Source organism: Neopsephotus bourkii, unplaced genomic scaffold (assembly GCF_033783945.1).
Source record: "Neopsephotus bourkii isolate Nb327-2 ecotype Australia unplaced genomic scaffold, CSIRO-AGI_Nbou_v1 NB_788, whole genome shotgun sequence".
Taxonomy (NCBI): Eukaryota; Metazoa; Chordata; class Aves; order Psittaciformes; family Psittacidae; genus Neopsephotus; species Neopsephotus bourkii.
Genome location: NW_026901284.1, coordinates 196,540 through 220,415, shown reverse-complemented (window position 1 = coordinate 220,415; position 23,876 = coordinate 196,540). Strand labels below are relative to the sequence as shown.

At 44.4% G+C, this 23,876-nt stretch overlaps 1 protein-coding gene across 4 annotated transcripts in view; it reads right to left on the bottom strand.

The window, feature by feature from the left end:
* Positions 1–23,876, bottom strand: part of ACER2 (alkaline ceramidase 2) — a 58,122-nt gene that overhangs the window by 15,384 nt on the left and 18,862 nt on the right. For 3 of the 4 annotated variants that reach the window (XM_061355284.1, XM_061355288.1, XM_061355287.1), the window contains exons 5-6: positions 6,358–6,495; positions 4,691–5,094 (exon numbers count right to left, since the gene is read on the bottom strand). In XM_061355284.1, coding sequence (XP_061211268.1) covers positions 4,908–5,094; positions 6,358–6,495 — 325 coding nt within the window. In that variant the 3' untranslated portion in view covers positions 4,691–4,907. Of the gene's footprint in view, positions 1–4,690; positions 5,095–6,357; positions 6,496–23,876 lie in introns of those variants that run through there. The other variant, XM_061355285.1, reaches the window with a different exon arrangement.

The window sequence follows — 23,876 nt, the reverse complement described above, 5'->3', positions numbered from 1 at the left end:
GCTGGGCCACATGGTCTCTGATTGCAAAATACCATGAGCATTCTCACTATTAGTTACAATACTGTGGATATTTTTCCTTTCCTATGAATTTTTCTTCTTGCAGCACTTCTCCATTTCTGCAGACAAATTAGAAGAGCTATTGGTAACACAGATCACAGCTCTTTCCTGGCACAGTAGGTTTTGTCCCTCCCCATGGTAATTAGCCCTTTCCCTCAGTGAAAATACATAGTGCTGTTCATCATAGTTTGGAAAGTGACACAAAATGAACATGGAGCATCAAGTAAGAACTGAGCATTTGTTAAACAGCAGACGTAGCTTCCCCTTTGCTGTGTGCCTTACACTGTGCTTTGAGGCACTAGTCTGTGTCATTAACTCTCTCCCTTGTGCCTGTAGAGAAAACATGTACCACTTACCCAATCTGCTCCTCATGATCTCAGATATGCAAAGACTTCCTATGGTGGAAACCTGGTGCAAGGATCTTTATTTATCTTTAAACCTTTTATAAACCCTTATCTTTAAACATTTTTTGCCAAACTCAGGTTTTCTAGGACTTTTATGATAATATCCTGTTAGACTGTGTTAGAAATTTTATCAGTATCAAAGTCTAATAGTATAACTGTTTGTTCTACAGCCACAGGGACAGCAAATACCGTATCACAGAAGAAAACTAAATGAGGAAGACACCACTTGCCCCTGACAAACTCCTCAGTATATACTGGGAGTTTACAAACTTTTTTTATGGTTCCTGAGTTTGTGGGCATAAAAGTCACCTCTTTGAAACTTCAGTCTTTCTCAGTTTGCAGCGTTTTACCAACAGTCAGGTGATACACGATTCCAAACTGCCCCTCTTGATGAAGTTTGTCTCAGAAGTTTGGAGAAAAAGGCTACTCTGTGACTCCTTCATCTCTGGAACAGAAACCTGTCAAACTCCTTCCATGTGTAACTAACTGGCTCCTGATGCTGCAGCTGGTATGAGCCTCAATCAAAGCGCACCCAAAACTCGATCATTGCTTTCTTTCCTGAGTATGTTCTTGGTTATTTTAACAACATGGCTCTTGAGACAGCTTGTTCCAGAGGCTTGGCTTCTCTTCCTAACCATCTGTCTTGCACAGCTTGTAGGAAATTATGTCTAAGGCTCTTCCTCTGTCATATCTGGTCAAAAGAAGCCAGAAGCTCTGAAGTTATCAGAAAAATTCAGTGCTATGACGACATTCTCCTGGTTTCCATGGGAAACCATGTCAATAATCGCCAGATACAGCAGGCTGAGTAACAGGATGATATATGAGCCAATTCACCAGCTGTTTTTGACATCTTGCCAACTGCAAGACATTAACTCTGGGTGAGTAACATTCTTGAATTATAGCTATGCTTTCACACAACAGTTATTTCAAACCAGATCACATTGGCTTATGGGGATCTACGAACATCTCAAAAAAGATCTTTTACATGGGGTGAGAGGAAATGTGGTAAAAGGGAAGCAGGAGCAGAGACGGAGATGCAAAGCTACTATGTAGCCTAAGTAAGGAGCACACTGTTGGGTAACAAACACTGAAGATACACACTTTGCTCTCCAAGTACTTTAACACAGATTTCTGGATTTGTGGAAACAGCCACAAATTCTTAGCCATTACTGATTCATGGGCTTGCAGTTTTCCAGGTATTTGCTTTCCCTACAAAAAATCAGTTTGGTCCCTATGTCATTTATTAATGGTCTTCGACAGTCTCCCTCCTCCTCTAAGAGGCAGAACTCCTGAGTGAGGAAGGTTGTCCTTCCTATACTTCAAGGCATTAGGCAGCTCCATTCTTTTCCGCAAACACAGTGTATGAAAAGGCAAACAATATTTGTTTCAAATGCAATTTAATGTTGCAAAGTATTACATACTTTCCACAAACATTCAGTATACAGACTTCAGCAGAGATGAAGAAAAACAAAAACCCCAACACCACTCCTTACATACTACTTATTGAATTTTTGTGACTGTGAACTGGGCAAGTGTTTGCCATCACAGAGAGCTAAATACCCTTTCTTGAATAACCTGAAGTTTAACCTTCAAGGAATGACGGATTTCACACACCAATATACAGAATCTACATTATACTCAACACATTATTGCATCCCACTATTTAAACTAAAATACTAGTTGAACCTAAAGACTACAAACCCACACACTTCCTGCCAGCAAGGGAGGAAAGCATTTTGAGGCTTTAAAACCTGAGGGTGCATCACTTTATCTCCAACATAATACACTTACTTGTGCATGTTTATTCCCGTGCATGATCAGGGCAGTGCACAAACCCCTGTATGCCAATCATATACTTCTTTGGGTACTAATGTTATCATGAAAGTTCACTCTGTAAAGCTGTGAATCTGATAAAAACTGCCTTTTTTTTTTAACTTTTTGAAACAAGTGTAGCCTTTGTCATAAAAGTTGATATCATTTTAATGTAAAGTGCAGTAACTACACCTAGAAGTTGTGGGCTGTTATTACAGTAGAATACTCCCAACTAGTTCTATAGTGGACATCAGATAGTGATTTCTGTTTGAAGAGTACAAAGGCTAGAGGTTAGTTAATAAAAATACAGGAGATGATTCTTGGCCTGTACCTATATTTGCTCACCTCTACAATAGCTGAATGCTCTCTGCTAGGTCTTTCAATTACAAAATTACTTCTTTGTGAGCAGTCAGACTCTGTAGAGAAGAAGACAGCAGCTGACAGCACGTTGATTAGAGCCCTTTGAGTCAAAAGTTGCTTTCAAAAAAATACTAAGTAGGAAGGCTCCAGTAATTCTGCATTACGTCTGCAGTTACTAAGTTCCCAAGCAATACTGAAAATAACTTATTTACCATAATATAATAATTTAGAAAACAATATTGAAAAATCTTATTCAAAGTAGGACCATGTCAGGCAACAACATCATTAGCTGGGTTCCAGCCAGCAAGCCTATGTGTATAAGGATCTAATCATATGAATTTTAATACCTGAGAAGTGTATTTCATATTTAGGGAGAAAGGAAGGAAAAGGAAAAAAGCAGAAGTGTTTCAAAGACTAACATTACCATATGAATTTTTACAAACAAGTTTCATATAAAAATTACGTGACTGTGTCAAAAAGATCATGTTTCTCTCAGACAAATCTACTAGCAAGTGATACAAATCTGCACTGTTCCACTGGACAGATTTCGCTGCATTTATGATCCATCAGTCAATCTGACAGTAGGCTACTTACCAGCTTTGAAGTTCTCAAGAAGACAGTCACATCTCCCACTAACAAAACTTTGCTTTAAGCGTAACAGCATACACCTTAGCTCTTGTTTTCTAAGCACAGATTTGAATATAAGAGTTATCTTAAACGTTTTACAATGCTTGAAAGTTAGTTCACTTCAAAGTTCTTGTTAAAAGTCACCTTCCTAAAGATAACACTGTATAGAGTTACATTTTCACATTAATAAAAAAAAGGTACAACATGATACAAAGGAAAGCACAAAGGAAATGGTATTTCCTGGTCTAATATGAAAAAAAGAAATATTTGGAAAAATATCCAAAGCCTTACCCTACTTACAGTTCAGATGTTAGGTGGAACGTAAGCACACCCTTTTTTTCCAAGACTGCAGCTACTACCATCTACAGCTGCTAACATTTGAAAAATATGCCTACACTTTGCACCATTTTTTAAACAGAACTAGCATAAATTGCTGCAAAAAACACAGCCATTCCTGAATCTCAACCCAAAATATAACCTTAAACAGATCTATACATCCTTTATCTTTACAAAACAGGCTGAAAACAAACAGAAAATTTGAACATACTGTTGTTTTCTAAGAATGCAAGATTCAATGTTGCATTTTATTGCTCACTGAAATCTAAGTCTTCAGCTTGGTTTTTAAGCAGTCATCTACTTTTTTTCTAGAAAAGTATCAGTATAGCTAGCGGAGCACTGGACTATCGTTCATGTCACTTTGCAATGTCTTGGTGAGAAGTTAACTCTCAAATTGGATCTACAGGTAGGCACCCATGAGTTTTTGTAGTTTAATCACATTGTCAATCCATGCTGACCTGAGATGTCACTGAAGTTAATGTTCAGACTTCTGTGTGAACTTCAATACCAAATTCAAGACCAAATGTCTCTGTAGAGGTAGAAAGGGACTTCTCTGACATTTCTGTAAGAGGGAAATATGCAGCATACAAATGTCTAAAGGTCAGTCTACAGAAAAATTCAAAACCTTTCAAAACCTTTGAACTCTTTAATTTTAGTGACAATCTTCTGCCAGCTATTCTTGCATTTACACTGCCTAACTGCACTGATTCAGTTGCCCAGTTGCAAACACTTTGCACTTGTCGCCTTTTGTACTTGGGGAATTAACCACATACTCTGTGATCCAATGTGATGCACAGCCAAATTCACTGTACATATGCCAGGCTGGGAGGAGCACGTGCTTTGAGCACACTCTTGTGGAGATGTGCACCCACATCAAAATCATAGTTGAGAAGAATACAGAATGGCATGTAGGCATCTTGGACTGGCTTATTTTGCAAACAAGGCCTTAAGCCACAAGTTACAAATGGAGTGAATTAAGCACCAGAGAAGACCTACTGCAGAAACATCATTCCTTGAGCCTGGTATTTGGAAAGAGTTTTTATCAAGAGAAATGCTCAATTGAAAATACAGTGCAAAACAGAGCCAACCAGAGAAGGCAGTGGTTACTTTAGTGTTTGAGGGCCTCCACCTTCCTGCTTCCTCTCTCCTCTCCAGAGAGGATAGAGCACACTTGCTTCCTCTTTCTATGACACCTGAAGTGCTGCATACCTTAGGAAGAAGATAAAATACAACCCTATTCAATTATCATCATTTAAATATTGTCTGTGCTGGAATATAAGTTGCATCTCCATCCGTGTTCCGTGGCTAACTTCATGTGACCTTCACAGGTGCTTTCTTGTGTGCACAGAGGAGGATGACGTAGGGAACCCCAATGAATGCCCATCTTTCACTGGGCCAGAACTTTATGACGGGGCCCTGCTCGGGGATCTCAGAGGCAGCATCGAAGTAAGCAAAGCAGACGCAACCCAGGTACGCCGCAAGACAGATCAAAATGTGCCTAAGAATAGACACCCACCCCCCCCAGAAAAAAGGAAAAATAAGTAACATGACTTCAATAAAGCAATCAAACATCTCTCCAAGCTTTATAATCAGTCTATCCATCTTCTTCCCCTGAGTACCCCCCCCAAGGGTTGCTGGCTGCCCTTTGCATGCAGGCAAAGAATACAGAAAATCAAGAAAACAACGAAACCATAGCTTATCCTTGGTCTAAACTGGCTGCAGCTTTTTTGCCTCTCTGCATATGACAGACGTGAGTAGAAATGCTGAGATATGGTATCTTGAATAAGAGAGCACAACTTGCCAGGTGGTAAAAGAGAAAAGGCATCGAAGTTCCTCACTGCTCCCCCACTTCACCTCAGCTGTTAGCAGTGGAAATTTAAGCTTCCAGTTGAGCAGTGCTGCAGAATTTTTAGTAACCAGTAGAACAAGGAATTCAGTTAGAATTAATGAACTCAGTGTCTGAAGAATCTGATCAGGCCAGGGAGACTCCTAAATCTACCACCTTGGATAGCATGAGACTTGCTCTGACGTATAATCTTAACAGTAATCCTATGAAGCCTTAACCAGAAATAGCTACCAGACTGCACAGAAGGGTAATGTGCCCTTGTGGCTAAGAAGGCCAGTGGTATTCTGAGGTCCATTAGGAAAAGCACTGCCAGCAGGTTGCAGGACGCAATCCTCCCACACTACTCTGTGCTTGTGAGGCTGCAACCACAGTACTGTGTCCAGGTCTGGACTCCTCAGTACAAGACAAGGAGCCACTGGAGAGAGTCCAGTGGAGGGCTACAGTGATGATTAGAGGACTGGAACACCCCCGATGGGGAAAGGCTGAGAGGGCTGTGCCTGTTCAGCCTACAGAAGACAACTGGGAGGGGATCTTACTAATGCACACAAATACCTTCAGGGTCAGTGTCTAGAGGATGGGGCCAGACACTTTGCAGTGGTGCCCAGCAACAGGATGAGGGGCAACAGGCACAAACTGTAACACAGGAGCTTCTATGTGAATATGATAAAGAACTTCTTTACTTTGAGGGGGGCAGAGCACTAGGACAGGCTGCCCAAAAGTTGTGGAGTCTCCTTCTTGGGAAATATTCAAAACCTGCCTGGACACAAACCTGTGCAACCTGCTCTAGGTGAACCTGCTTTAGCAGGGGGATGATCTCCAGAAGTATCTTCCAACCCCAACCATGTTGCGATTCTGTAACATGGTGACAATATATCATATCTTAATCAAACTCTGGACTTTACACATAACACTTACCATACACAGTGCAAATAAGGGAAATTAAATGAGGACCAGATCTCACAAAATGCTTTGTCACTGATCCAGCAGAAAAGTGCTAGCATCCACCAAAGACCTGAAAAGAGGCCCAGTTTGTACACACGCAGGTTTTCACACCTAAGGAGGAAAACACGAAGTTGTTATAAAACAATGTAAAATTTGCTTTGTAGTGTCAGCTTGATGATTTTTGGCCATACATATTTTAGGGTAGGATTCATAGTGCCATCTTTAATATGGCTCCACAATAAATGTCCTTAATAGAGACACTTTACTTACAGTAAATATGGCTCTGATGCAAGGCAGTGGCAAGGTAACAAACCAAACCTTCTAATCAGTAGATGTGTTTTGGGTATTCTATTAAAAAACAATTTGCAAATGGTGGGCAAACATCAAAGCACTCCCATACGCATGGAGGGGCACCTAGGACCTAGTAACTAGTGATTAGTTACACATGCTGTCTGTGGACAATCAGCCACACAGGAAGTGCTCAGATTTGTTGGTATTTGTCACTATCTAGAGACTGGTAAAAAAAGGAACTGGATGATGGGGTTTTTTTGTTGGTTAATTCCTACCTCCTAAAGCAGTCCCACACCTACTGATCAAATGACAGAATAATTTGCTTAAAGTGACTTGTTTGAGGTACATTTCAAGAGTAAATCAAAAAGCCAAATCTCTACCCAGTGTAACAAGGAATACTCAGCCCTTGTGAGGACTGCAGGCCCCTGTCTTCTGTATTGTAGAAAAAAACAAGTCAATGCCAATCACCCCACAATCACTTTCTCTGTCCCAAGGTCTTCAAGAGAGGCTCCTCTAATCCACACTCATCTTCTACGTCTTACACTTCTGCCATAAACATATTGGGAATGTCTCCATGACTCTTCCCCTTCAGCAGATCAGCAGCCAACTTGTCCAATCTAGCCACCCCAGTAGACTTGACACTGGATCACCAGACTTCTTCCACACGATTCCTGGGACAATTCACTGCATCTGAAGACGAGAAATGCCTGGCAAACAGGTCTTTTAAAGGGACACTTTACATTGTGACACTCATAAGCAATAAAAATGCGTATCCTTGAAGGAGGGAGCTTGAATAGTCAAACACGTCTTTACTGTCTGTATTGCTGTAGTATTTATGGTCCCTGACCTTTATATACAACTGTCCTTGACAACAGACTAACACAGCGCAGCACAGGCCAGAAAGCAATTTGGTCCTCCTGTCTTTCACACAAAATACTTGTCAGCCTGAAACCTGGTGTTCTCATTTGATATATTTACAGAGTTCTAACTTTTCCAACACGTACTGCTAATTGTCTGCATGGCCATACACACCCTACAAGCCACAGGCTACCCTGCATTCAGTGTCAAGGAAGTAGTAATGCCAGCTCTGTCCCAAGCTAAAATTTATCACTACACCCTCCAACACATGAGATGATCTCCAGCTACTCAGCTGGAGGACAGAAGAGAGTAACTCCTGTCTCTCTGTGGTAGAAAAGCATAACCATCACTAGTAGCAGTTTAGCTGCTTTAGCTACTTTAGTTTAGCAGTTTAGCTACTTTAGCTAAGGTATACTGATTTCAGCTGTAACAGTGATTTTTCTCCTTCCTAGCAGCTGGTGCAGTGCTGTGTTTTGGCTTTACTCTGAGAACAATGCTGGTAACACACAGAGGTTTTAGCTGTTACTAAGTAACGCTTACTCTGATCAAAGACTTTTCAGTCTCATGCTCTGCCAGTGTCCTGGGTTTAGCAGTAGCAGTCATTTTTCTCCTTCTTGGTAGCTGGTGCAGTGCTGTGTTTTGAGTTTCGGCCTGGGAACACAGCTGATAACAATGATGTTGGGGTTTGGCCAAGGACTTTGTGAGCCTTATGCTCTGCCAGGGAGGAGGGAAAGCTGGGAGGAAGCAGAGACAGGACACCTGACACAAACTGAGCAAAGAGGTATTCCATACCACAGCATGTCATGCCCGGGATGTAACAGAGAGCTACCCAAAAGGGCTAGGTGAATGGCAGGGTTGGAGGAGGTATCTATTGGTTGGTCGGGCTGAGGGGGTGAGTTATATCAGTCAGCTGATGGAGAGTGGTTGTATTCTCTTCCCTTGTTATTTCCTTTATCATTGTTATTATTGGTGGTAGCAGTAGTGATTTGTGTTATACCTTAGTTACTAAACTGTTCTTATCTCAACCTGTGGGAATTGCATTCTCTTCAATTCTCCTCTCCGTCGCTCCAGGAGTAGGGGGAGGGAAAGAAGGGTGGGAGTGAGCAAATGAGCTGAGTTTAAACCACAAGTTCTTCCTGGCACCGAACATGGTACACAAAGGGTTGAGATAACGACAGATCTGACCGGATTAATAGTCACTTGTCACAATGCTGATTTATTGGCTCTCAGAGTTGTTCCTCTTGACCTCACAGCTTCAGAATGTTGTAACTTACTTAGAGCCGGAATTTGCTGTGTTAGTGTTTATCAAGTGTGGGGCTTGGGCTAAGGTTCTTGTCTCATGTACTTTATGGCAATGACTTGTAATACGGGTGGTCTCTGGCAGCAGGACGGGACGGACGTGGCCGTGGACTTGTACCTGGCCGTCTGGCTGCTCCTCACCGTCCTGGCCCTCGCCTCCGTCTGCGTGAGGCCATGGAGAGCTGAGGGGGAGCGGCCCAGGGAGCCAGCGGCTGCTGAAGCAGCCCCGGAGATCAGCCCCAGGGACCAAGCGGCAGCGGGAGCAGGGCCGGAGGACAGCAGGGAACATCTGCCAGTGGAGGAGGTCGGGGTGGTTGAGGAGCGGAAGGAGGCGGCTGCCGAGCAGCGGGAGAAGGCGGCGGAGGAGCCGAGCCCCGCAGCCGAGCCCAGCCCCGCAACGGCCGAGAGCATTCCCCGGAAGCCGCCCGCTGAGCCCCAGGGGGAAGCAGGAGACCCCGCAGCATTTCCCAGCAAGGCAGAGGAGGAAGAGCTGGACTCAGAAAAAGAGAAGCTGGTGGTGAGAGAGCCGGCAAGCACAGCAGCTACACCAGCCCCAGTGACAAGTACAGCAGCATCGTTTGAGAGTTCTGAAGGTTTTGGATGGCCTTTGGGTATCCTTGAGACCTGCCTGCTGATTGTGATGGGGATCACCATGTTGGCACACATACAGACGGTGTTTTACACACCATCATTTTCTCTGATCTCAAAAGTTAATCAGAGTCGGGTTTGGGTCTTGTCTGGGGTTAGACGACGATAGAAGAGGACCAGATTTTCCCCGAGGATGGACAGTCATGAGTGGCAAGGTGCGTGGGACATTATGGGCAAGTACCCAGTCCACTGGGCTCCTCCAGTGCTTTGGAAGCACTGGAGATGAAAGGCAGCTGTATGGAGTCCCCAGCAACAAGCTGCAAAAACTGCTGAAGAGGACACTGAATTATTCTGAGCCTGGTGGGCCCATGACACTTCAGGCCATGAGAGCAGAGATGCAACACAGAGATGGACTCATGATCCAGTGAACACAATCCAAGTGTGAACACTGCACACAGTCTCTCCTGCTCTGAAAGACTGTTACAAGAGATGGAGCCTGACATTATGGACCAGATTGACTCAGCAGCTTTATAGGGACTGGTCCAAGCACTAAGATAAGACTGCACTGAGATAAGAGTGATGGTATATTGAAAATGCGGGATCTGAGCATGACGTGAATGGTATGGAATAAGGGGTGGATACTGTCCCAGGTTCAGCAGTAGCAGTCATTTTTCTCCTTCTTGGTAGCTGGTGCAGTGCTGTGGTTTTGACTTTCAGCCTGGGAACAGAGCTGATAACAATGATGTTGGGGTTTGGCCAAGGACTCTGTGAGCCTTATGGGCTGCCAGGGAGGAGGGAAAGCTGGGAGGCAGCAGAGACAGGACACCTGACCCAAACTAGCCAAAGAGGTACTCCATACCACAGCAAGTACTGTTTGGCACAGGTTGTGGGAACATCGCATTCAAAATAGGGGAGTTAACACCGCTGTTAGCAAAAGGGAGTCTTACACCAGTAAACCTCTGTTCACATGCTGGCCACATGTGCGCTGATGTTGCAACTGGTAATTTTCCACTCCAACTCAAGGGAGGATATAAGCACCTGTGCAGGGATGGACGAGTGAGAAGGCCAGATGAGCACCTTGATTCAGGGGACTCCCTACCAACACACTGCCTACCACCCCTCTGATCAGGCAACATGTTCCATCTCCTTCTCCTGCTCAGCGGTATCCCATTCAGCCAGGGGATGGTATGTATGTAACCTGCTTCGCAGTAATACAAAAATATCTGCTTTGCACTAATAGCTCAATAAATAGACTAGAGCATTTGATTGTTTACATTGTGTTTGGTGTCCAGTCTTTGTCCACGGGAATGCTAGGTATTGAAACATAACTGGTGACAAGTATGGGATTCCAGGTCTGTGAGACTGTGAGAAACATTTTGGGATACTACGAATAGAGTGGGGCCGTGCAGTGGAGTGCGCAAGTATCGTATCACACCACACCTTAGTTGGTAGTTGTGATAGGGTTGTGTATTAATAAACTAGTTGTATTTCTTTATTGTGTTTTGTTTCTCTCAACCCGGAATCCCAGATTCTCATAGTACAAACACTGCAGACTGAGAACAGGGCCTGGGCAGTGGGGCGCATAGCTGCACCAAGAGGAGCTGTTCTGTGTGTGCGAAAGCAGGGCTTGGTCTGTGTGTGTGCTGTCAGGGTTGCTTTAAGGTTGTTGTGTAATATACTATTGCTCTATTTCACAGGAAAAAGCCTCAAGCCATGGCTCCTCCTGTGGAGTGGCCGGGGTGTACACAGGAAACATGAAGCATGTTGTGGGATAAAATAGAGACTTGCACTAATGTAGGACCTGAACCATGGGGAGCTAAGGACCCCATGGGAGTGCAAAAGTATTGGGGTGAGTTTGTAGAAACCACCCATACCCACTTGAAGGAGTGATCGAGTCATGCTGGACACATGACAGGCTGCTTGCCATTTGCCTACAAAGGCATGGTAGATAGAACACAGAGTTGCAGCAACAAGTAGCAGATTTACATTCTGAGCTATGATAGGGTTAAAGCAGAATTGCTGTTGCCGAGGCAGGCATTTGTAGCCACTGCATCGCAAAAAAAAACCCAGAGCAATAAAAAAGATACCAGGGCAGTGAGGCCATGGGTCCATGCCCTTGTGTCTGATCCTGACTGGGACCAGGAGACACAGAGTGGAGATATTTGGAGTACCCATGAGTCAGAATCAAACACTGCAGATGAGGCAGACGTGAAAAAGAAAGCAGCCTGCAAATCTCCTGTGTTTAAATGTAAGATGATTACCAAGGCAAACAGACAAGTAAGAACAGATGAATTGACAGACTATAGTCTTGAGGGGATTAAGAACTTATTGGATAAACTGAAGCAGAGGCCAGGGGAGAGACACACCAGAACTGGCCAGTTTGCCTCATGGAGGAAGGAGCAAATATTGTATTGCTAGATGGAGTGAATGCAAAAAAACCCATACTACTGTCAGAACAAGGAAACCCCATTGAACAAGTGACTGAAAAGCTAAGCCAATTAGGGGATTTACCAGGACTGGCCTTGCACAAAGCAGCTCATGATAAAGGCAGAGTAGAAAAGGAGATAGAAACAACTGAAGTCATCCTGTTCCCGCTATGTGGATTAATTGAAGAATTCCTGATAGTGCACCTGGGTCTTGAGCAGGCCAGGGAGTGTTTGTGTGCATGGGTGCCAGGCTGGGCTGGGAAAGAGCCTGAGGAGTGACTGTTTATAGAATAGAATTACAGTGACTGAAGACACAGTATCACAGTATCACAGTATGTTAGAGATTGGAAGAGACCTCAAAAGATCATCTAGTCCAAACCCCCTGCCGGAGCAGGAACACCTAGATAAGGTTACACAGGAACATGTCCAGGCGGGTTTTGAATGTCTCCAAAGAAGGAGATTCCACAACCTCCCTGGGCAGCCTGTTCCAGTGTTCCATCACCCTCACTGAGAAGAAGTTTCTTCTCAGGTTTAAGTGGAACCTCTTGTGTTCCAATTTGTACCCATTTCCCCTTGTCCTTTCATTGTTTGCCACTGAGAAGAGCCTGGCTCCATCCTCGTGACACTCGCCCTTTATATATTTATATACACTAATAAGGTCACCCCTCAATCTCCTCTTCTCCAAACTATAGAGACACAGCTCCCTCAGTCTTTCCTCGTAAAGGAGATGCTCCACTCCCTTAATCACCTTAGTTGCCCTGCGCTGGACTCTCTCCAACAGGTCCCTGACCTTCTTAAACTGAGGGGCCCAGAACTGGACACAATATTCCAGATGAGGTCTCACCAGGGCAGAGTAGAGGGGAAGGAGGACCTCTCTCGACCTACTAACCACCCCCCCTTCTAATATACCCCAGGATGCCATTGGCCTTCTTGGCCACAAGGGCACAGTGTCGGCTCATGGTCACCCTGTCGTCCACCAGGACCCCCAGGTCCCTCTCCCCTACACTGCTCTCTAACAGGTCGTTCCCCAGTCTATACTGGAACCTGGGGTTGTTCCTGCCCAGATGCAGGACTCTACACTTTCCCTTGTTATATTTCATCAAGTTATTCCCCGCCCAACCCTCCAGCCTGTTCAGGTCTCTCTGGATGGCAGCACAGCCTTCTGGTGTGTCGGCCACCCCTCCCAGCTTAGTGTCATCAGCAAACTTGCTGATAGTACACTCAATTCCCTCATCTAAATTGTTGATGAATATATTAAATAATACTGGTCCCAGTACCAACCCTTGAGGCACTCCACTAGATACAGGCCTCCAACTAGACTCCGCCCCATAGACTACAACTCTCTGGCTTCTCTCCTTCAGCCAGTTCACAGTCCACCTCACTACCCGATCATCCAGACCACACTTCCTCAATTTAGCCGCAAGGATGCTGTGGGAGACCGTGTCAAACGCTTTGCTGAAGTCAAGGTAGATCACATCCACCGCTCTGCCATCATCCATCCACCCTGTTATTTCCTCATAAAAGGCTACGAGATTGGTCAAGCATGACTTCCCCTTGGTGAAGCCATGTTGACTGCCCCTCATAACCCTCTTATCCTTGATATGCCTTAAGATGGCACCAAGGATAAGGTGTTCCATCACTTTCCCAGGAATGGAGGTGAGGCTAACCGGTCTATAGTTACCCGGGTCCTCCTTCTTGCCCTATTTGAAGACAGGAGTGACATTTGCTTTCCTCCAGTCCTCAGGCACCTCTCCCGTTTCCCAAGACTTGGTAAAGATGATGGAGAGCGGTCTAGCAATGACCTCAGCCAGTTCCTTCAGCACCCGCGGGTGCATCCCATCTGGACCCATGGATTTATGGATGTCCAGATTGCTCAACTGGTCTTTAACCCATTCCTCATCGACTAAGGCAGACCGCTCCATTGACCTATCTTCATCCGGGGTCTCAGCGGTACAGGGCTCTTCAGGACTGCCTCCAGCAGAGTAGACAGAGACAAAGAAGGCATTCAGTAACTCTGCCATCTCTGTATCTTCTGTCACCAGGGCACCCGTCCCGTTCATCAGCGGGCCTACATTGCCTCTGGTGTTAGTTTTACCTGCCATGTATTTGAAAAGCTCTTTCTGCTGTCCTTGACCCCTCTCGCCAGCTTTAATTCCAAGGAGGCCTTAGTCATCCTAGCAGCTTTCCTACATCCTCTAGCAGCAGCCTTATATTCTTCCCAAGTTGCCAGCCCTTCCTTCCATGACCTGTAAACTCTCCTCTTCCACTTGAGCATACCCAGCAATTCCCTATTTAGCCACGCAGGTCTCCTGGCCCTCTTCCTTGACTTCCTATGTGTCAGGATGCTCTGATCTTGAGCTCGTAAAAAGCAGTCCTTGAATGTCAACCAACTATCTTGGGCCCCTTTCCCTTCAAGCAGCCTTGCCCATGGGATTTCCCCTAGCAATCGCTTGAAGAGGCCAAAGTTTGCCCTGCTAAAGTCCAGGGTTACGATTCTACTTGCTATTCTACTGACCCTACCACACAAGATTCTGAATTCTACCATCTCGTGGTCGCTGCAACCAAGGCAGCCCTCAACCTTCACTCCTTCAACCAGACCCTCCTTGTTAGTGAGGATGAGATCCAGCAGCGCACCTCTCCTGGTTGGCTCATCCACCATTTGCATGAGGAAGTTATCATCCATACACTGGAGGAACCTCCTGGACTGTGGCTGGGTTGCCGAGTAGTCCTTCCAGCAAACATCAGGGAAGTTAAAATCCCCCACGACGACCACGGCCTGTGACTGTGAGGCCGCTCTCAGCTGCCTGTAGAAGGCCTCGTCAACTTCCTCACCCTGATCCGGTGGCCTGTAACAGACCCCCACAACAGTATCGCCCCTGCCAGCCTGCCCCTTAATTCTCACCCACAGACTCTCGACTCGCTCATCATCTGTCCCCGGACAGAACTCAATGCATTGTAGCTGCTCTCGCACATAAAGAGCAACCCCACCACCCTGCCTGGCTGGCCTGTCTTTCCTGAAAAGAACATAGCCCTCCATGACTATATTCCAGTCATGTGAGCTGTCCCACCACGTCTCTGTAATTGCCACCAGATCATAATCTCCCGACTTAACACAGGTTTCTAGCTCCTCCTGCTTATTTCCCATGCTGCGCGCATTGGCGTACAGACATTCCAGGGAGCGAGCTGAGCACACCGATTTCACCCTAGGATTACAGGAGGCCTCCCAGTCTTCATCAATTCCGGAGCGCTGTCCCACTGAGGCAAGCCCAGCTACAACCCCATCCCCCTTCGAATCTAGTTTAAAGCTCTCCAAATGAGCCCTGCTAATTCGTGCCCCAGCATCCTTTTGCCTCTGTGCGATAAACCTTTCCCACATGCCAATGTCCAGGCCGGTGCCCTATAAAACCAGCCGTTATCAAAGAATCCAAAGCCCTGCCTGCAGCACCAGCCTCGAAGCCAATCGTTTATGGACTGAATTTTCCCATTCAGTCCCACATCATCAACAGAAGATGGAAGGAGCGAAGAGAAGATCACCTGAGCCCCAGAGTCTTTCACCATCCGCCCCAAGGCCCTGTAGTCTTTCTTCATCCCCCTCAGACTGCGGGAAGCAGCTTCCCCCTCACCCGTCTGGAAGACCAGCAGCGGGTAGTAGTCTGTCGGGCGCACCAGGTTGGGGAGCGCCCTGGTGATATCCCTGATCCGGGCTCCAGGCAGACTACACACTTCCCTATGATGAGGGTCAACTCTGCATATCGGGCCCTCTGTTCCTTTCAGAATGGAATCACCTACTACAATGACCCTTCTTTCTTTCTTACCAGAGGCAGTCTTGAAGTGCGAAGTCGACCGCTTTTTCCTATGTGGCCTTGTAGGCGGGCCTTGCACCACATCCTCACCTACCTCTCCTTCCAGATCCAGAGCCTCAAACCTATTACAGAGGGACACCTGGGGAAGCGGGGCAGGAAGGGAGGAGGGCTGCCCAAGACACCGAACTGGAACTCGCTTCCAACCCTCATCATCTTTTTGGTCCCCTACCTCTGGGCGACAGCTACATGACAGGGGCTGTCTCAGGCCATCCCCCTCTGTCTGAGAGAGCAGGGGGTCCATCCTCTTTTGGGGGGTATCTCCCTGGAGCCGTTCCAACTGGTCAGCCAGGGAGTTACTCCAGCAGTCGACCTCCCTTTCACACTCCCTGATGCTCCTCAGCGTCTCAACCTCCTCCTTAAGTTCAGCCACCAAGCTAAGCAGATCTTCCACCTGCTCACACCTCACACAGGTGGAATGCTGTCCTCCCTCCCCCAGCAGCATGTGGTTTCTATATGGCTTCATAGCTCAGACCTAAACCCTAGTGTTCCAGCAGGCCACTCATGTGGCTGTTTGGGCCTGGAGGTGAGTGCCTGGATCAGGGCAGGGAGACTACTTCTTTCGTGGGTGTTCACCGAGGGGGTCTCAGGAACCCTATGTGTCTTTTATAGACCGACTGGACACTGCTATACAAAGGCAGATTGAGGGCCACAGGGCTGCTCGTGCACTTTTATTTTGGCTAGCATATGAGGGTGCAGGTGTGGGGATTGCGAGGCTGTGTTAGCCCCAGTCAGAGGAAAATTTACAGACATTGCGAGTTGGTTTGGGCACGTTGGGATGTTGGAGCAGAGGCTCACAGGGCTCCTTTATTGGCTGCTGCATTAACTATTCTGTTTTATTGGTCATATTAGGTTGCATTCCAACCTATCTGGACCTTTAACTGTGGGTAATGACATAGCTAACTCCTTGACTGTTAACACTTCATTTACTTCTGCAGCTGCTTCACATTCCTTTTTTCATCAGACTGCCTCTTTTTTAAAGAAACACTTTAACCCGTCTTCTTCTCAAGCAAAGCAGATTTTGACAGGTCTTGCCCTGACTGTCAGTCAACAGCTCAATCCTCATTTGCTATGGGTGTAAATCCCTGTGGCTTAAACATGAATGTGTTATTGTGATCCCTTGGGCCCTCAGAAACGGGAAGGGCCAGTGGAACTGATAACCTGGGGGAGGGGGTATGTTTGTGTCCTCCTACCTACAGGTCCATGGCGACTGCCTGCAAAGTTTGTCAAGACGTACCATGAGCTGGACAAACAAGTTGAAGAACCCGATGCCTCAACTGTGGGAGCTGTCCTTGAAGATCCCAAGCGGAATGAGACAGAGGAATAGAAGAAGGAATGATCTGCAAAACATCACTTGGGCAACTAATAAGTAAAGACTCTAATAACGTAGCAGTTATTAGAGGCTATGATTTTGTGTATAAACCACCTGTATTTACTAGACAGTTGCTCATAAGAAACTACACTTTGTATTGTATGGATTTGTCACTTGTAAGAGAGATAGAGATGTTAGAGCATGCAAATTTACAGCAGCTGATGGAAAATGCTAAGGCAGAAGCCAGAGAAACTAATACGATGGCAGTATTATAAAGCAGGTAATGGAACCAATTAAGAGGGTGGGAGAATCCCACTGGTGGGAAATTTTCTTTGGCTGGTTCCCCACTGCTACCAGCATCTTCAATATGCTGCTGCACCCTGTAGTAGTTATACTGCTAATGTAAATCTGTGTGTGCTTTGCCATAGTAGCGACTCGTTATTGGATGAGGCAGGTGAAACTCCGCATTGACAATGAGGTGCAAGGCCTGAGGTTGGCCCAATGCCTTCTACCATAGTCAAGGGCAAGACTGGGTTGGCCTCTGCTTTTGACACCAAGAAGAACCTTCAGCTCTGCTGTTGGCTGCAACCCAGCAGGCATTGAGCGGTGGGGACACATGCCAAGCCAGAGCTTGATGTGAGGGGTGGCCTCCTCTGTTATAAGAGCGCCATTGAGGAGGGAGGGAGGCCAAGCATTCTGTGGTTGGCATGAGAAGTGATCTAGTCCAAATCCCCTGCTCAAGCAGGGTCATCTAAAGCAAGTTTCATCATTAGTATAAGTAACTACTATAATAACTATCGTATTTGAATCTTCTGTTCTCCAAGGCAAATGTCAAGAAGCTGCTCTTGTGTGATTTAAGATTCCTTAAGCAGAGAAGGGGATAAAGAAAGCCAAGGACTGTGTCTTTGCAAGTAACAGCATCTACCTCCAGGTTCCCAAGACTCCCAGTATATCTGGCCAATGCACTGGTGAAACCTTGTTTTTGGAGCCTGGACATCACCGCTTTGCTTTGCTTGGCTTTTCCTCCATGTCATCTAGAAACTTGCTACCAATCTGCAAAGAACCAAAGCCAAAGTGCTCGCTGCCTTGATTGTGCAAAACAAAAATAGGGCAGCTATTGATTTTTTTGCTTTTAGTGCATAGGCATGGGTGTGAAGACTTTGATGGGTTATGTTGCATGAATTTAAGTGACTGCTCCAGTTCAATACATGCATAAATACAAAAGTTAAAGACCCTCACTAGCCAGCTAGCAGAAAACACCAGGTGGAACCCCTTTCAGGGATGGACCTGGGGGTGAGACTGGCTGCGAGAAGCTGTTATATTATTAGTGGTACTGGGTTTTTATTATTGTGGGGTTTTAGGTATTTATGGTTTTATGTATTTTATGTGGTGTTCCTTGTCTTTTAGCACTAATCTATTCCCTTATAGACAGTAAATTACATAAAACTGTAGCAAGGATGGTAAAATATTTGTGTGTTCCAACCACAGACCATGGGGTGGCATGTGTCAGTGACAATGGATAATGGTCCATGGTGAAACACACAAAAACAGAAAAGTACTGTTTGGCACGGGTTGTGGGAACATCACCTTGAAAACAGGGGAGCTAATACTGCTGTTAGCAAAAGGGAGTCTTACACCAGTAAACCTCTGTTCACATGCTGGCTATGTGTGTGCTCATGTTGGAACTAGTAATTTTCCACTCCAACTCAAGGGGGGATATAAGAACCTGTGCAGGGATGGAAGGGTGAGAAGACCAGACACACATCTTGATTTGGAGGACGTCCTGATGACACACTGTGTATCAGCCCTCCGACCGCGCAACATGTTCCATCTCCTTCTCCTGCGTCGTGGTATCCCATTCAACCAGGGGTTAGTATACATGTAACCTGCTTCGCAGTAATACAAAAATATCTGCTTTGCCCTAATAACTCAATAAATAGACTAGAGCATTTGATTGTTTACATCGTGTTTGGTGTCCAGTCTTTGTTTATGGGAATCCTACGAACTTGGAACACCATCCTGGCTGGAGGAAGAAGGGGAGTGTGAGCAAGCAGCTGCATGGTGCTGAGTTACCAGCTGGGCTTGAACCACAACAAAAAGGAACCCACGTAAGCATCCAGAAAAATTAAAAATGTACACAGAGTGCTCTGTCCAGGAACACTTTTCTGAATATATTGCTGGAGCAGCAGTATACCTGGCACTGTTGTATTGCAAGCTAAAGGATTAACACAGTTCTCCCTATAGAATATATTTTTTTTCACTCTTGAAATGCTCTTTCAGTTGCCATTTTAACAGATATTTGGGATTAAGAAACTCCTAAAGCTGAACAGATGGCACCTTTATAGCTACTTGATTAACAACGGAAAAGCTACCAACTGCCTAGTCTTGTTGATAGAGGATTTTCTCTAGTGTCCTTTGCACAGGTTGATTTCAGGATCTTGTACTTCTTTTTTCAGCCATCCTTAAAGATGTCACATTCAAAATCATCACACTTATCTTTATTATTCAAAAGAGTACTTCAAATACCAGTTAAACTGTAATCCTCTCCACAAGAAAGATACCACAATAGTTGTTTTCATAATAAACACACCTATATGACTGCCACAAAAATTAATACTGCACATAACATATAAACCAAAATGGCTTTTTTTCTTAGGCCTGAACCCTCCAATTCACTTGGCAAGCCACAAGACATAGTCAGAGAAGACAGGGCTTGCCCAAATGGCTACAAGATTGTCTATGCTGCACACTGTGAAAAGGCTTATTTCCTCTGAAATAGTGTTTTTAAGTTTAAAAAGGCTACAAGAATCACAAAGAAAGGAAAGAGTAAGGAGATTTTTGAGTTGCATATCAAGTTCCAGAGCTCAGCTATACAAGTTCTTCCTTATGCTCTTTTATGAGACATCCCAGTAAGAAATACAATGAAGACTTGGCATGGTTTTGTAAGTAAAACTATACTGGTAAATCCTCCACATTTTGAAGGATTCGTGCTTCTACCAAATAGCCAGAGAGCATGGATCCCTTCATAAAAGATGGGGGAAATTGTTATTGGTCAAAAACCACTGCTGTATTATGTATACAGAGCTTAACTCTCACCCATTAATACTAAGGCAGATTTATATTCAGTGAGATGCACAACTGTTCAAAAGAACAATAACTGACCCAACTGGATGGGTCAATTTTGCACTTTTGACAGATAAAACTGGACTGCTGTACTAGATACTTGTGTATTCTCATAGAGGAAAGGGTGTGTGTATTGAGAACACAGGGGTTTTCCTGGACTTTTGTGAAGGACATAAACAAACATGTGCAACTGCATTCCATTTAAGATATGACACTTGGCCTCAAACATCCAGCTTCTTCGTAATTGACCATGCCTGACAATACTGGACTAGTTTGAACACCAAGAGAGGAAAATTAACCTTCATATTTCCTAGGGTTCACGGCCGCAAAGGAAAACTGAAAGCTTACATGAAGAAACTTTGCCAGTGCAAGATCAGCCATAGAAATGGTACAAATTTTAATGACAGGTTTGTTCACTACCACCATCAGGTACTAGTTTATTTTTATAAACTTCAGACAGGATGTTGCAGGGTGTACTGCAAGATAACTCTAAGGCAGAAAGAGTCAAGCACAATGAGGACAGCACAACCTGATGGTCTGTGCAAACTCTCAGGTTCTCATCCATTCTAAAGCCTTCAGTTCCTGCAGTAACCATGTTTCGGATGGGCTAAGGACAAGCATGCAGAGGAGACAGAGGACTTCAAAGCTTCCTACCTGCTGCTGCTTTTCCTGCAATGAGGACATATGAATACCACCTGGATGCTGGCAAGAGAAACGGACCCAACCCATTTATTTTATTTCTCAATAGACACAGACACTGATCGTTCAAACTACCACTGACACAGAACCTGTCAGCTAAGGGTTTAAAAGAGCTCTTTATGTCGCTGTGCACAGATTTATGACATGCTCCTATCCTACTCTGGTCTGAAAGAAGCTTGCACTTGCACTTGCACTTCCAACTTTTGCCTATACAATGCATGGTCTTTTTGGTTTAACACAAACAGCAGTTATTTTAATACCATAGTTTCTGCAAACACTAATATGTTCTAGCTATTTGCTGTCTGAGGGACTGCACTGGTACATGATTTCAGTAGCTTTAGCTTCCAATGTCATGGCACCCCCAACAAAACACAGCAGCTTTTCTTCAAATCATGCAAGTTGCTGGATGTCAATTAACTGCCTGATTCATTTTGACACAGTTATCTCCATTTATACCTTAAAGAATATTTTACATTTTTAACTAGTTTAATCTTTTAGTCAAGGGAATAAAAGAGCAGTAAGCAATCGGCAACAATGAAGCAGGGCTTCCCCACAGACAGGTTTCTAGTAGGAGAATCAAGTATGGATGGACAGAGTAAACCTTCAATACTCAGGGCTGATGCCAGCTAAGCAACAATATTCTAGCCTCTAGCTGCACATCTACACATTAGATGCCTGATGGTAACTCACTGAGTAACTCATCATACTAATTTGATGACATTTTAATCTCACTGGTTTGGCTTGAACCAGCAAACCAAAGGATCCATATCCGCTTCGTCCCTGACACCATCCTCTAGGAGAGCTTTTATGGGGGTCTCTTTATGAAACACATTAAGGGATTTGTTTGGACAGAAATGAGAATACAGTTTTACCATTTCTTTGTCTTTCAAGCACAAGTAATGCACTTAACTACCTTTTTTTCTTTTGATCACACTTCCTAGCATAAACTCTACCCTACCAACCCTTTTGTGTTGGTAGAGAACATAACACTCTTTTGTGAAAATACTATCTCCTCATCAAGGACAAGTGAGGTATGGAAAATTCTCATTTGAAAACACAGTTGTTCTGATTCACCAGAATTCTGTACAAGACTGACACCAGGCTACAACAGGAATAAAAACAGGGAGTTTTGGCCTAACACACCACAAACAGCACAGAACAGAAGAAACTTCTCCGGAGGCTTTTCTCTTCCTTCCCCAAATACCAGTTTCACAGATAAACTTCTGCTGCAGATTGCCAGGTCTCAAATGTGCAGCTCCCTAATGACTGTGCTAGTAGAGAAGGGAAGAATTGCAGGCATTTTAAATAATGCTTGTATTATTTTTTCTAGTACCAAAATGGATGACATCTTGTGGGGAGTGAAGGCAATAAGATTTGTATGAAAAACAGTCTGGGAATGAGCTCTGAGGCCTTGATGTTTCACAAGCCCTGGGGCGGTAAATTGGAATACTGAAAGGCAGCAAAGGTAAACAAGCAAGCCTTGGGGGGTTAGGCCAGGATGTTGTTGTGGCAGGGAGTCTCAGTTGAGGCCAGACCAGAGGGTCTGAGACAGTGGGGTGAAACTGTTATAGTGTGTCCTCAGCACTGTGATTGGGCTATTTACCTGGGGATTTTTACAGGGGCCAATGAGATTGAACATGGCATGCTTGTGCAGGTTGCGAAAGTACCGAACAAGGGGATAAGAAGGGCTTGAGTGTAATAAAGTTGGATTTGAGTCTCCTCATCAACGTGAGTCCGTGTCATGATACACCACAACTTCTCTCTTCCAGGTTTACAATAATATATCTTACTTAAATCTCCTAGGGATCAATATAGCTTAAAATAAAAGTCTTACTTATTTCCCTTTTATACTTAGAAATTAGTAAAAAAAAAAAAAAAAGAAAAAAAAGGTATTACATCATCCAGTACACAATTAAGAGGACATATGTCACTTTAGGTCCCTTTTTAACCGCCCATTCAGAAGAAGACTTATCTGTGTTTTTAATTCTTTTTCAAACAACAGACAGGAAAACTGCACATTTTGGTAAGATAAAAACTTTTTTCAGAGGGAGTTTAAAAACGCAAAAATCTGTAGGCATACCTATTCCTGGATTTAAAGCAATATTAATTTGAAGCACACTAACCATCCAATTTCCTTAGGAGCTCATGCCTGGAAAACTGATATGTATAGAGTTCACATATATTATTCAGTGCCATATATAGATCTCCATTTGCTTTGTTAGTAGTTCCTCAGCGCTCACGTCAAAATGAAACGTCTCCACCAAAATTCTTCAACTACTTGTCTACAATTAACTTGTGTGCTGTCTCCCACGCTTCTTTGACAGAAATAAATACTGCTCAGCAAGTTATCTAATGAGAAAAGACTCACAAGCAGCTTTACAAAACACTGATGAAAATACACTGTATGGAAAGCAGTGGTACAATAGGGTAAGATAGCAAACAGGAGAATCTCTTTTCTAATAGGAGCAGTCAGAATGCAGATATTTAGTCCTATTTGTTTCTTTTGATGGACATAAGCAATATCTAAGAGGCAATGTAAGTTGTAAAATCCTTCTCAGACACTGGAGAAAAGGGGAAAAGACAAGTTCATATACCCATACTTGTCTGGTGGTTTGTGCACCCAGTGAAAAGATTCAAGAAAAGAAGTAACTGTACAACTGCTGGTATTGCTACCATGGTAACACTAAAATCCTAAGACCTGTCTCAGGTTCTTCTCTATTTGCATTCTGGTTTTATAGTTTCTAAGACCATGATTGACAGTTATCCTCTACAATCTAGTGATTAACCTTATCTTTGTTGGTCTGGCTCCATCATATAATACATGTCAGAAGACAAACTGGTGTAAAAGTCACAGTACAATTTGAGAACTAGAACATTTTCCGTGCATGCTTGGGCCTTGATCGACATTCCTTCTAGTATCTAGACTGTGATCATGCAATCACCTCACCCCTACATAGACTATACAGCAAAAATGCTCAGTAGAGTGAATCCCTTGCCCTGATTCCACAATAAACAAACAAATTTGAGTTAGATCAG